The sequence below is a fragment of the Oncorhynchus mykiss genome, chromosome 17, assembly GCF_057628025.1.
Source record: "Oncorhynchus mykiss isolate SJ-2025 chromosome 17, ASM5762802v1, whole genome shotgun sequence".
Taxonomy (NCBI): domain Eukaryota; kingdom Metazoa; phylum Chordata; class Actinopteri; order Salmoniformes; family Salmonidae; genus Oncorhynchus; species Oncorhynchus mykiss.
In genome coordinates, this window is record NC_143038.1 from 62529445 (window position 1) to 62543369 (window position 13925).

At 41.3% G+C, this 13925-nt stretch overlaps 1 protein-coding gene across 6 annotated transcripts in view; it reads left to right on the top strand.

Annotated features, from left to right (window-relative positions):
• Positions 1-13615, top strand: part of LOC110494640 (kazrin) — a 243714-nt gene extending 230099 nt beyond the window's left edge. For 2 of the 6 annotated variants that reach the window (XM_021569878.3, XM_021569879.3), the window contains 11 exons: positions 1368-1538; positions 2681-2861; positions 3470-3603; positions 3922-4048; positions 7571-7776; positions 8058-8176; positions 8246-8477; positions 10571-10672; positions 10895-11061; positions 11191-11302; positions 11470-13615. In XM_021569878.3, the coding sequence (XP_021425553.3) occupies positions 1368-1538; positions 2681-2861; positions 3470-3603; positions 3922-4048; positions 7571-7776; positions 8058-8176; positions 8246-8477; positions 10571-10672; positions 10895-11061; positions 11191-11302; positions 11470-11628 (1710 nt within the window). In that variant the 3' untranslated portion in view covers positions 11629-13615. Of the gene's footprint in view, positions 1-1367; positions 1539-2680; positions 2862-3469; positions 3632-3921; positions 5939-7570; positions 7777-8057; positions 8177-8245; positions 8478-10570; positions 10673-10894; positions 11062-11190; positions 11303-11469 lie in introns of those variants that run through there. The other 4 variants (XR_016488067.1, XR_005036682.2, XM_036948231.2 and 1 more) reach the window with 4 other exon arrangements.
• The last annotated feature ends 310 nt before the right edge of the window (positions 13616-13925 follow it).

The window sequence follows — 13925 nt, forward strand, 5'->3', positions numbered from 1 at the left end:
ACTACGACCAGCACAGAAAGGTACACTCACATTTACGCTCAACTACGACCAGCACAGAAAGGTACACTCACATTTACGCTCAACTACGACCAGCACGGAAAGGTACACTCACATTTACGCTCAACTACGACCAGCACAGAAAGGTACACTTACATTTACGCTCAACTACGACCAGCACGGAAAGGTACACTCACATTTACGCTCAACTACGACCAGCACAGAAAGGTACACTCACATTTACGCTCAACTACGACCAGCACAGAAAGGTACAGTCACATTTACGCTCAACTACGACCAGCACAGAAAGGTACACTCACATTTACGCTCAACTACGACCAGCACAGAAAGGTACACTCACATTTACGCTCAACTACGACCAGCACAGAAAGGTACATGGCACTCAACTACGACCAGCACAGAAAGGTACACTCACATTTACGCTCAACTACAACCAGCACAGAAAGGTACAGTCACATTTACGCTCAACTACGACCAGCACAGAAAGGTACACTCACATTTAGGCTCAACTACGACCAGCACAGAAAGGTACACTCACATTTAGGCTCAACTACGACCAGCACAGAGAGGTACATGGCACTCAACTACGACCAGCACAGAAAGGTACACTCACATTTACGCTCAACTACAACCAGCACAGAAAGTTACAGTCACATTTACGCTCAATTTCGACCAGCAGCAGTGGAAAAAGTAGCCAATTATAATACTTCAGTGAAAGTAAAGATACCTTAATAGAAAATGACTCAAGTAAAAGTCACCCAGTAGAATACTACTTGAGTAAAAGTAAAATATACTTCATTTTCTTGTTTTTATTTATTTACGGATAGCCAGGGGCACACTCCAACACTCCAACAATTTACAAACAAAGCATGTGTTTTTAGTGAGTCCACCAGATCAGAGGCAGTAGGGATGACCAGGGATACTCTCTTGATAAGTGTGCGAATTGGACCATTGTTCTGTCTTGCTAACCATTCAAAATGTCACAATTACTTTTGGGTGTCAGGAAAAATGTTTGGAGTAAAAAGTACATTTATTTTCATTAGGAATGTGGTGAATTAAAAGTTGTAAAGAATATAAATAGTGAAGTAAAGTACAGATACCCCCAAAAACCACTCACATTTATGCTCAACTACGACCAGCACAGAAAGGTACACTCACATTTATGCTCAACTACGACCAGCACCAAAATGTACACTACATCCACTATACAGTAGCCAGATAGTCTCCAAACAGTTTGAAATAGGATAACTAACACACCAGGGCTTCATTGAGCAGTCATGTGCTCACACACTGGTTTGAGGCAATGCTGGGAGTGTGAAGATTGACAGTATCTGTGTGCTGTACTGTAGGAGAGTGAGGATGCAGTGAAGGCCCTGGCTAAGGAGAAGGACGTGCTGGAGAGGGAGAAATGGGATCTGAGGAGGCAGACCAAAGAGGCCACAGAGCAGGCCTGCATCCTGCGCTCTCACATGGACATTAAGGAGAACCGCATCAAAGAGCTGGAGGCTGAACTCACCATGGTGAGACGTACACTCACACACACGCACACTGATACACACACACACACGAGCACATGCACACACCCACACCAATATGCACTGACATACACAGGTTTTGCTCTGAATCGGAATTCCTGCATTTTCTGCCTTGTTAAGGTACCCTTTAGAGTCTGTTGTCTTGCCTGACTGACAGATGGACTCATTATTCAGTCCATGTCCTTAATTCCTCTCCACTGCCAGACAACAGGAGTCAGCCAACAACAGCCAGCCAACAACAGCCAGCCACTCCTCTAAGTCCTCACTACACTCAGCAGCAGTAGCTGATAAGATTTCTCAGAGCTAGAATAGCTCTGTCTCTGTCAAGTGCTCACAGCTAGAGAATTATGCTAACCTTGATGGAATGATCTGTCCCATCTAATCCCACACACATTTCAACATACCCTGCAATTCCAAACATGTGCCTACACCTATAGGTGTATCAGTGCTCCTATGTGTATACACACTGAGTGTACAAAACATTCAGAATACCTTCCTAATATTGAGTTACAGCCCTTTTTGCCCTCAGAAGAGCCTCAATTCACCAGGTTATGGACTCTACAAGGTGTCGAAAGCGTTCCACAGGGATGCTGGCCCATGTTGACTCTAATGCTTCCCACAGCTGTGTCAAGTTGGCTGGATGTCCTTTGGGTGGTGGACCATTCTTGATACACCCAGAAACTGTTGAGCGTAAAAAACCCAGCAGCGTTACAGTTCTTTACTCAAACCAGTTCGCCTGGCACCTACTCTCATACCCCGTTCAAAGGCACTTAAATCTTTTGTCTGGCCCATTCCCCCCCTGAATGGCACATATACGCAATCCATGTCTCAATTGTCTCAAGGCTTAAATTCTTCTAACCTGTCTCTTCCCTTCATCTGCACTGATTGAAGTGGATTTAACATGTGACATCAATGAGGGATCATAGCTTTCATCTGGATTCACGTGGTCAGTTTATGTCATAAAAAGAGCAGCAAAGAGCAGGTCTATGTAATGGAAAGAGCAGGTGTTTGTACACTCAGTGTATGTGTGTATGGTGCATCAGTGCATACATGCCTCTAAGCATGTACTATATGTGCGTGTGTCTGTACCACTGTATCTTACCGCCCTGTGTGTGTATTTATGGCAGGCAAAACAGTCCCTGGCCACGCTGACTAAGGACGCGCCGAAGCGCCAGTCCCTGGCCATGCCCTCAGAGCCGGTGGTGAACGGCAGTCAGGAGTGGGCGATGCAGGGAGACCTGCCCCTCACCGCTGCCATCCGCCAGAGCCAACAAACACTCTACCACGGACACACTGTGGACCGCCAGGGTAGGCAGTGGTGTAAAGTACTTAAGTAAAAATACTTTAAAGTATTACTTAAGTTGTTTTTTGGGGTATCTGTACTATACTATTTATACTTTTGACAAGTTTTACTTTTACTTCACTACATTCCGAAAGAAAAGAATGTACATTTTACTCCATAAATTGTCCTTGACACCCAAAAGAACTCATTACATTTTGAGTGCTTAGCAGGACAGGAAAATGGTCCAATTCATGCACTGATCAAGAGAACATCCCTGGTCATGGACTCACTAAACACACATGCTTCCTTTGTAAATGATGGCTGGATGTTGGAGTGTGCCCCTAGCTATCCGTAAAAAACAGAAAATGGTGCCGTCTCTTTTGATTAATACAAGGAATTTGAAATGATTTATACTTTTACTTTTGATACTTAAGTATATTTAAAAACAAATACTTTTAGTATTTTACATTTTAAGTATGGATGGTCCTGGTTACCGAACCTACCTGGTGTTGCAAGCGCCATTGCTCTGTCAACTGAGCTACAGAGGACCACTCTCTCGCACACACACACAAACAGCACAACCATTACAGTGGCTCAGTGTGAGGTGACTAATGTGTGTGTCTCTCCTCTCCAGCGGTGGTCAGGGTCAGTCCCTGTCACTCCCGCCAGCCCTCTACCATCTCGGACGCGTCGGCGGCTGACGGGGATCGGTCGTCCACCCCCAGTGACATCAACTCCCCCCGCCATCGGACACACTCCCTCTGCAATGTAAGAGCTGCCTGGCCTCCCCGACCAAGTAATCACACCTCCGCAATTCTCCATAAGTCCCTTTACCACTCTTTGCTCCGTCTGTCTGATTGTCTGTCTTTACCTGCTCTGTCAGTTGGTTTGGTTCCGTTGCAGTATTGGTTATTGTAGTTCTGTGATTCAATCTGAAAGTCGTTTGAGTGAGAATCTCCTGTTTCATTGACTAACCCGAATGTCTGTCTGTCCTCTGCACTCTCTCTCTCTCTGTCCTACTCCCCTCTGCCCCTTTCACTCTCTTTCCTCTCTCCCTCCTACTGCCCTCTCCTTCCCCTGGCCTAGTCTATGGAGGACCTGGAGGACCAGAAGCGTAAGACTAAGAAGAAGGAGAAGATGTGTCTGGGCTCCCTCTCCCGGGTGTTTGCTCGGGGAAAGCAGCGCAAGTCAATGGACCCGGGCCTGTTTGATGGTACATCCATCCCTGATTATTACATAGAGGAGGATGCCGACTGGTGATGGTGTGTGTGGATTTATGTGTGGTTGTGTGCATGCGGATGTGCGTGTCTGTTTCTGTCTCTCTCTGTGCGTGTGTGTGTGTGTGTTTGTTTGTTTGACCATGTGCATGCTTGCGAGTGTGTTGCCGTATGTGCCCACAAGAAAAACCTGAGACAACTGCTGCCCCCAGAAAATGTATATTATCCTCAAAAATGTATGTATGTAAATTAAATATATATTTATAGATGTACATGTATGCATATGTATATATGTTTACATGCATATAAATATATACATGAGATAATTATGTGTGGACATGTTCATGCTGTGTAATCTTTTATTTATCTTAATATTTATGTGTTTTTATAACTGGAGACGAGATGAAGGACTGGTGTGAATATGTTAATAGTAGTAAATCGGCACCTAGTGTTTGTAAATGTCTTTTGTCTGATAACTGTTTTATTTTATAGTTGCTTTTATCATACTTTTTTATTTAGAATTTTCCCATCTCCAGTCTTAGTTGGCCAATTCTTTATATTCTCATGAAGGTATGATTGAAGAATACATTGTGAATGGAGAATAAGTATATATTATACACACTAGTATAACCCATGACGTTATCTACGAACAGAAGAACACTGGACCCGTGGTATCATTTAGTGCTCAACATTGAAGTCTATGGAACGACCATGTTTCTTATAGTGAAACTGAAAGAAAATGATAAAAATATGACAATCAGAAGGGCATTTGATATTCCGGTTAACAATGGACCAGAAACATCCCACTGTACAGCTACAGTAAGGAGTTTTTGACACTGTAGTGTAGAACAAGTGAAACTGCTACAGCTGGGGGGAGCAGGCATTATTGCTTATTCTGTCATAATGGATAAAAGGGGAGGAACAACACATTTAAATAGCTCATTGGGCAGCATCGACAAAAAGGATAGCCTCATAGAGGATGATGCTGTGAGTACCAGAGTGTCTGATGTGAATAGTGTGCTTTGTACAGATACATGTTTAGCAGTATAGGAATGTTAGATCGGTAGAGGATTGATATGTGCTTGTTTGTCTAGGCCTCCTGCTCTGTTCTAACCATGCTGAATGTTTCTGATAGACACTGACCGTTACAATCGGATCAATTGTTAAAGAATTATGGTACCCTGCCAGGCTTGTAGATGTGTTCAATCGATCCATATGCATTTCTCAGACTAAAAGCTGAAAACCAAAATAAGGTTCCAAAAACAATGGTAGTAAAAAAGTAGAAAACACACAAATGTATCAATGTATCTGACACACACACGGTTTGAAAGCATTTTAAAGTGCCAAAGGTTCAAGTTTAATCTTCAACAAAACAGAGTAGAGTAGTCAGAGTAGATGTGTGTCACTGCCTTGTAAGATCGCTTTTGTCCTTATTGAGTTTAAAATGGACAACTATCTAATGTGCCAACGGTAAGCATAGGACTGTGCAGTAAAACCCCTGAATGATTACCTCTGCTGCTTCGGTTAGGAATCCATTAGTTAGCAGTAAAATGAACAACCTCAAGCATCCTCATATTCCCTAACCTCCCAAAACATAACCCTAACCCATCTTCATTCTCTTGCTGTTTACCATACAACCCTCCTAATTTCTTACATTTGTGATTATGATGATCATTTGTTTCGTGTTTTGTAATTTAGGAGATGTTGCATAAAAGAGAAAATCTTTCAAAGTATTTTATTTAAAGAACAAGAAGTAACTTCAAGGGTAAGATAATCTGACCTGTCTTCAACTGTTGGCAGAGGATGAGGAGCTTTAACATCTTAAAAAATGAATATGATAAATGATTCAAATAAAATCATATTTTAAAATGAAACCAGCAACTAAATAACCATGTGGTGTTATTCTGTTACATGTGTAATCTGTTCTTGTGTCTTGGTGTCTCTTTCACTCTCAGGGGGCATGAATCCCTCCCTCCCCCAAAAATAACTCCTCATCTGTGAATTACCAAGTGTCTGTTTCTACACTGTGGAGATCATTCATAAAACGATACTCCTGAAGGAAAATGACCTCCTGCGCTGTCTTTTGAAAACCTACTGAAAAAAATCACAGATTGTATTTATGTAGGCCTCCCTCTCAGCATATGAACAAGGCAGAAGACACACTTGCTAATCCTCCTGGATTTTGCAGCTTACTTATTTGTTTAAGACTTGGATAAACAGGTGGTAAATTCACAGCAGCAGTTCGTTTTATGAATAATGTGACCCATGTATTTCTAATGTGTCTCAATCTCTAAGATTTGCCTATAGTGACAAAAAAATCATTCCACCCCCACAAGATCATTCAAACTCAACCATTTAAATGCAAACCTTAACCCTAATCACACAGTATTCACTAACACTAGAACTAAAGAAAGGTCTCTGTCTTTATGAAATGCGTACTAATAGTTTTCATTGTACAATTGAAAAATGTTTTCCTGGATTTGTCAGTGCTTGAGTCACCTGCCCAGATGTGGCACCTGTCCTCAATCTGTAATATCCCATTTGTAGTGTGATGAGTTATTCTGTAATGTCATCATATTAAGGCATCTAATAAGTCATCTGTCAGATAATAGAGACCTTAATAATACTCTGCTGTGGTGAATTACTCTGGCACCATCTACTGGCTGTATAGAGCAGTGACTGACTGTTCATACTAGTCCCAAAGCTGTTTTATGCTTTCTTGGTCCTGTCTCATCTGTGAGAGCCTCTGCCATTCAATTGATAATACTGCTGTCATGAAATTACATTTGATGTTAGCTGCCGGGGGACATAATTCCAGGTTCACGAGTTGCCAAACAATCCAATAGGTTTCAGTAGACGGTAAATATTATAGCCATGTCAATGTTTCAGAGAGATGTTAGTAATATCCTAGGTATACAGTGATATACAGTATATATCCTCCTCCCTTTTCTACAGTTAAAGGCCCAATGCAGCCGTTTTTATGCCAATATCAAATTATTTCTGGGTAACAATTAAGTACCTTCAATACATTTCCATTGAAATGGGCTACAGTATCTTTTTAGCAAGAAACTATTTTTAAAAGCAATCATTTTGCTGGGACTGCCTGGGAGTGGTCTGTGTGGGGAGGGGAAAACGGAAAACTAGCTGTTATTGGCAGGGAACTTTGGAACTCTTTGTTATTGGTTTACTAGGTAACCAATTTAGCATATGGTGTTGACTCCATGGAAAGCCGAAACTCTCGCCCATGCAAACCTGCTGATAAGAAGGTCCTGTGTAGATTGTATTTTCAACTAGCAACCATCAGAAAATAACACTGATCAAAAGTGTTTACACTTTTAAAGTGTTAGTTTCATCACCTGTTGTACAGAAGATATGATATAAAACACAGAAAAAATTTGATTTTGACTGCACTGGGCCTTTAAATTTGAGTTGGATGAGTCATTTTTGCCTCTCAATTCCTTTGACCCCAAACCCCTCCCCTGTCCTGTACTCCTACTTCCCCTGACCAATCCTGACAGACACTGACAGCCTCTCCAGCCTATCGACACAACAGCACAGCCTATCAGATGGAGAGGAGCAGCTGGACCGCCTCCAGCAGGCAGAGCTCACTCGGAACATGCCCATGTCACTGTGGAAGGCAGGGGTAGTACAAGCCTGGCTGGAGGTTGTCATGGCAATGCCCATGTATATCCGTGCTTGCACGGAAAACGTCAAAAGTGGCAAGGTACGGCCTCAACGCTTCAACATGTAACAAGTACACATCCACTTTAAGCCTAATTTCAGGACTTGTTTTTATACAGCCTGTAACGATGATAACATTATTTCTAAGAATCCCTCGTCCTCCCAGTAAAACAGTAATTTCAGCATGCTTTCCTTCCTCATAGCATCTGCATTAGTATTCCCTCGTCCATGCTTGCATGTGTGTGTGTGCCTTAGTGTAAGAGTGATTTTCAGTGCAGGTGTATATTGATAAGATTGCTCTGGATGGGTGTCCCCTGGTTGCAGGTGTTGCTGGGGCTGACAGACGAGGACCTGGAGCTGGGACTGGGTATCAGTAAGCCCATGCACCGCAGGAAGCTACGCCTCGCCATCGAGGACTACAGGGAGGCAGAGGCTGGCCAGGGGTAAGCTGCAACACACACACACACAACACACACACACACATTACTAAGTGTACCTGCCTAAACTTTTAGGCTATCAAAGGCTGCTGAAATGGATCATCACTGGGTTGCCAAATCTTGGTTGAGTGACGTCGGGTTGCCACAGTATTCCCAAGCCTTCCAAAATCAACTGGTGGATGGTCGGGTGCTCAACTCCCTCAGCCGACGAGACCTGGAGAGACTCCTGAACGTCACCACAGAGTCCCACCAAAACAGCCTGCTCCTGGCTATACAGCTCCTGCAACTGATCAACTTCAACAAAGAGGTCAGAACTTTAGTCATATTACCAATACTGTGACATTCTTCTCACTGTGTACTTGTGTTGCTGTGGTTAGAATTGTAACTGTACAACAGTACAGTACTGTAACCCTATAGTAACAGTACCATATTGTAACCGTATAGTAACAACAATGTATTGTAACCGTATAGTAACAACAATGTATTGTAACCGTATAGTAACAACAATGTATTGTAACCGTATAGTTTCAGTACTGTAACAGTAGCATACTGTAACCGTATAATAACAGTACAGTACAGTAACCGTAAAGTAACAGTACAGTATTCTAACCATATAGTAACAGCACAGTAACTGTATAGTAACAGTACAGTAACCGTAAAGTAACAGTACAGTATTCTAACCATATAGTAACAGCACAGTAACTGCATAGTAACAATGGCGTATTGTAACCGTAAAATAACAGTACTGTATTGTAACAATACCATATTGTAACCACATAGTAACAATAGCGTATCGTAACCATATAGTAACAGTACCGTATTGTAACCGCATAGTAACAGTACTGTATTGTAACAATACCACATAGTAACAATAGCGTATCGTAACCATATAGTAACAGCAACATTTTGTAACTGTATAGTAACAGTACTGTATTGTAACCGTGTAGTAACAGTACTGTAATGTAACCATATAGTAACAGTACTGTATTGTAACCATATAGTAACAGTACTGTATTGTAACCGTATAGTAACAGTACTGTAATGTAACCATATAGTAACAGTACTGTATTGTAACCATATAGTAACAGTACTGTATTGTAACCGTATAGTAACAGTACTGTAATGTAACCATATAGTAACAGTACTGTATTGTAACCGTATAGTAACAGTACCGTATTGTAACCGCATAGTAACAGTACTGTATTGTAACAATACCACATAGTAACAATAGCGTATCGTAACCATATAGTAACAGCAACATTTTGTAACTGTATAGTAACAGTACTGTAATGTAACCATATAGTAACAGTACTGTATTGTAACCATATAGTAACAGTACTGTATTGTAACCGTATAGTAACAGTACTGTAATGTAACCATATAGTAACAGTACTGTATTGTAACCGTATAGTAACAGTACTGTAATGTAACCATATAGTAACAGTACTGTATTGTAATCATACAGTAACAGTAGCGTATTGTAACCGTATGGTAACAGTAGAGTATTGTAACCGTATAGTAACAGTACTATATTGTAACCTTATAGTAACTGTACTGTATAGTAACCATACTGTATTGTAACCATAGAGTAACAATAATGTATTGTGACAATACTGTATTGTACCTGTATAGTAACAGTGCTGTAATGTAACCATATAGTAACAGTACTGTAGTGTAACCGTATAGTAACAGTACTGTAATGTAACCATATAGTAACAGTACTGTATTGTAATCATATAGTAACAGTAGCGTATTGTAACCGTATGGTAACAGTAGAGTATTGTAACCGTATAGTAACAATACAGATTTGCAACCGTATAGTCACACTACAGTATTGTAACCGTACAGTAACAATACAGTATTGTAACAGTATTGTAACCGTACAGTAACAATACAGCATTGAAACCTTATAGTAACAACACAGCATTGTAACCGTATAGTAACAATACAGTATTGTAACCGTACAGTAACAATACAGTTTTGTAACCGTACAGTAACAATACAGTATGGTAACTGTATAGTAACAATACAGTATTGTAACTTTATAGTAACAGTACCGTATTGCAACCGTATAGTAACAATAGCATATTGTAACCATAGAGTAACAGTACCGAATTGTAACTGTATAGTAACAGTACTGTATTGTAACTGTATAGTAACAACAACGTAGTGTAACCGTATAGTAACAACAACGTAGTGTAACCGTATAGTAACAATACGGTATTGTAACTGTATAGTAACAGTACCGTATATTAACCTTATAGTAACAATACCATATTGTAACTGTATAGTAACAATACAGTATTGTAACTGTATAGTAACAATACCGTATTGTAATCTTATAGTAACAGTACTGTAACTGTACAGTAACAGTACTGTATGTGTGTTGTTGGTGTGCAGGTGCTGCAGGCTCGCCGGGCCCAGTGTGAGCACCAGCACCAGGACCCTGTAGTTTGGACCTGCCACAGAGTCATGAAGTGGATCAGAGACATAGACCTAAAAGTGTGTCTTTCTCCTACAACAGAAACATCAGAATAGACCTGGATTCCGTTCTAACTGTCTCCATTTTGGGGCCAATAGACTGGTGTATACTCTGTTTACATCCTGATAGGGGAGGATGAGTAAAATTGAGACAAGTTGCTTGTTTGCCATTGTTGTTCTTGAATAAATCGGAAAACCTCCTCTGTCTCGCTAAACATTCTGTTTCTATGTCCCACTGTCCAGGAGTATGCTGACAGTCTCCATGGCAGGGGAGTCCATGGTGCTATGCTGGCTCTGGACCCCTCCTTTGATGCAGATGCCATGGGCAGGGCCCTGGGAATCCCCAGCCACAAACACATGCTCCATCGGCACCTATATGAGGAGATGAAGGCTCTCGCCATCCCTGCCAGGTGATTAGTCTTGCTCTATCATTTATGGTTTTAAGCTCCTTAGCAATGGTAATAAGTGGAATGTTTTGTTGAGGAAGTGTTCACAGCAGTGAGCTCAATTAAATATCCCCTCCTTCCTACTACTTGCAGGCATAGTCGTGTTGAGCAGGATTGTGATACGTCGGGAACCCCACCACAATCACCTTCTGTTGTTAGCCGCTATAATGACGAGAGTGTCTCCATGAGACGAAGACCAGGCAAGGTAGCAAGAAACTACTTTAATAACAATTTCATTCAAGAAGACTCAAAAGAATACATGCTATAAAAATGATAGTTATTCACTGCGGATATTCAAACTGGGGCTGTATTTTTCCACTGGGTAAAAGCTCTGTTTTTCTTTGTGACTCATTCTTCCTTTCATTTTCCCAGAGTCCTCTAAGGTTCAGCCCAAAGACAGCCATTGGACGGGGCCTTGGTTACCATGGCAGCTGTGGATCTCTGCCCAGAGAGGCGCGGGTGCAGGCTGTGCCCAGGACGAAGGGCAGTCCCATGCACACCTACAACAGTGTTGAGATCACCAATGTCTAAACTATGCAGAGCCACCAAGGATTTCAATGCAGTTTCCATTTAGCCTGAGGTGGATACTGGTGGTTGGACTCAGAATCAACATAATACCTGCTTGTTGACAGTCTAAGTTTTCATCTTATTTTTTGGAATTAAAATCTTTTTCAACTTTAGAGACATTTTCTTTCTTTTGTTGTACAGTAAATGTCAATAGATCAGTGGACGTAATGCCTTATGTTTGAATCGGGAAAACTATGAAAATGTGGTAACATTCAAAATTCCACATTGCAACACTGGTGCCATGTTTCCTTTCTAAGAATGAACATCACAACATTTCTTTATCAAGGCATCTGTTGTAACATCTATCAAGGAACATTATGCTAATAATGTGTTTCCGCATATCAAACAAAATAATGTTGACCTGTAAAGGAAAAAGTCACTTCTGGGCAATAAAACAAACCATCCCAAGTCCATGGAGGCTGAAAGTGGTCTGTTCCTGATGTTGATGAAAATGTGGCCATGCGAGGAGGACACATGGAAGGAAGACAGACGCCTGATGTCCTGGTTCTTTGATGTCTATGCCCTGTTTCCTGTATCTCACTGTCTGGCCTGCCTCCCCCTGCAGGGGTCTGATGTTGGCATGTATAGGTTTCCTGTATCTCACTGTCTGGCCTGCCTCCCCCTGCAGGGGTCTGATGTTGGCATGCCTGGGTTTCCTGTATCTCACTGTCTGGCCTGCCTCCCCCTGCAGGGGTCTGATGTTGGCATGTATAGGTTTCCTGTATCTCACTGTCTGGCCTGCCACCCCCTGCAGGGGTCTGATGTTGGCATGCCTGGGTTTCCTGTATCTCACTGTCTGGCCTGCCTCCCCCTGCAGGGGCCTGATGTTGGCATGCCTGGGTTTCCTGGCTCAAAAGTTGCAGATGACTACTACTTGGAACTTGGAACCTGTTCTTTGGAACCCTCCATTCACTGGGTTCTGTGTAAGGTTATCATTACATTCTATATTGTGAGAGACAACAGCCGTGAAGAGAATTAGGTGTGGGGGAGCAGAGCTTTCTCTTTGTTCAAATAGCTCAAATGTGGCTAAGAGGTACAGATAAAAACCTAATCAAATGTTATTTGTCACATGCTTGGTAAACAACAGGTGTAGACTAACAGTGAAATGCTGACTTACAGGTCAGTTTCCAACAATGCAGAGTTAAAGATAAAAAAATGTAATAAAAATACAGACTACAGCTGTATATTCTTAACTTTACTGAAAGCAATAAAAGCACTTCACTTCCATGTGTCACTGTAAATATGGGGAAAATAATGTATTACAATATTACTCATCAATTCATTAGAAGGTAAAGATTTAGCTACAGTGTGTCTCTCTGTGTCACAGAGATTACAATGTTGTAAATGTTTGTACATTTTGCATTGCAGATAATCAAGGACCTCAAAGAAAAGAACAGTTAAATAATACCATGGTTTAGAATGTCTTCAAAGGACAGAATGTCAAGGGAAATCTTTGTTTTATTTTCAATAACTAAATTATCTTTACCACACATGATTGTAGCAAGAGTGCATGCGGCGCCTAGGGCGATGCGCCTAGGGGAGGGATCTCCTCTGGGCCCCGAAGGACGGGACGATGATCTATTCAGAAGAGCAGGATGAGGTGAGCTTGATAAATACTCACCCCCCTCCTGTACAAGGGACTGAAGACAGCCTTTTAACAAAGTGACTTTTTAACATGGTTTTTCATGTCTTAAAAATGTTTTACCTTTGTTAGATCATTAGTACACATTTTAAATGGCTTTTACAGATTTGATGTTTTTACAAGGAAAGTACTTTTATCCATGGTTGTTTTCATTGGTTTTAACAACATGTACTTTTTAACAAATTTAAATGTAACTTTCAAATGCTGTGTTTTATGCTTTGTTGCCGTTTTTATGTGTATCAATGATGTAAAAAATGTATGAGCTGTTTTTAAAGGAAATGTGTCAATAAAACTTTTCCAAAAGAAAAAGAGTGCATGAGCTGTATGCAGTATGTATAGCACGTGTCAATCTCATTCCACGGAGGGCCGAGTGTCTGCAGGTTTTTGCTCTTCCCTTGTACTTGATTGATGAATTAAGGTCACTAATTAGTAAAGAACTCCCCTCACCTGGTTATCTAGGTCTTAATTTAAATGAAAAACCGGTACTAGGCCCTCCATGGAATGAGATTGACACCCCTGATGTATACCATACAACAGTACAACAGTATATTTCACCACTGCATTCCACAGCCATGTCTCTATATGCAAACAGCTGGAGGGGGACTCGAACCAGAGGAAG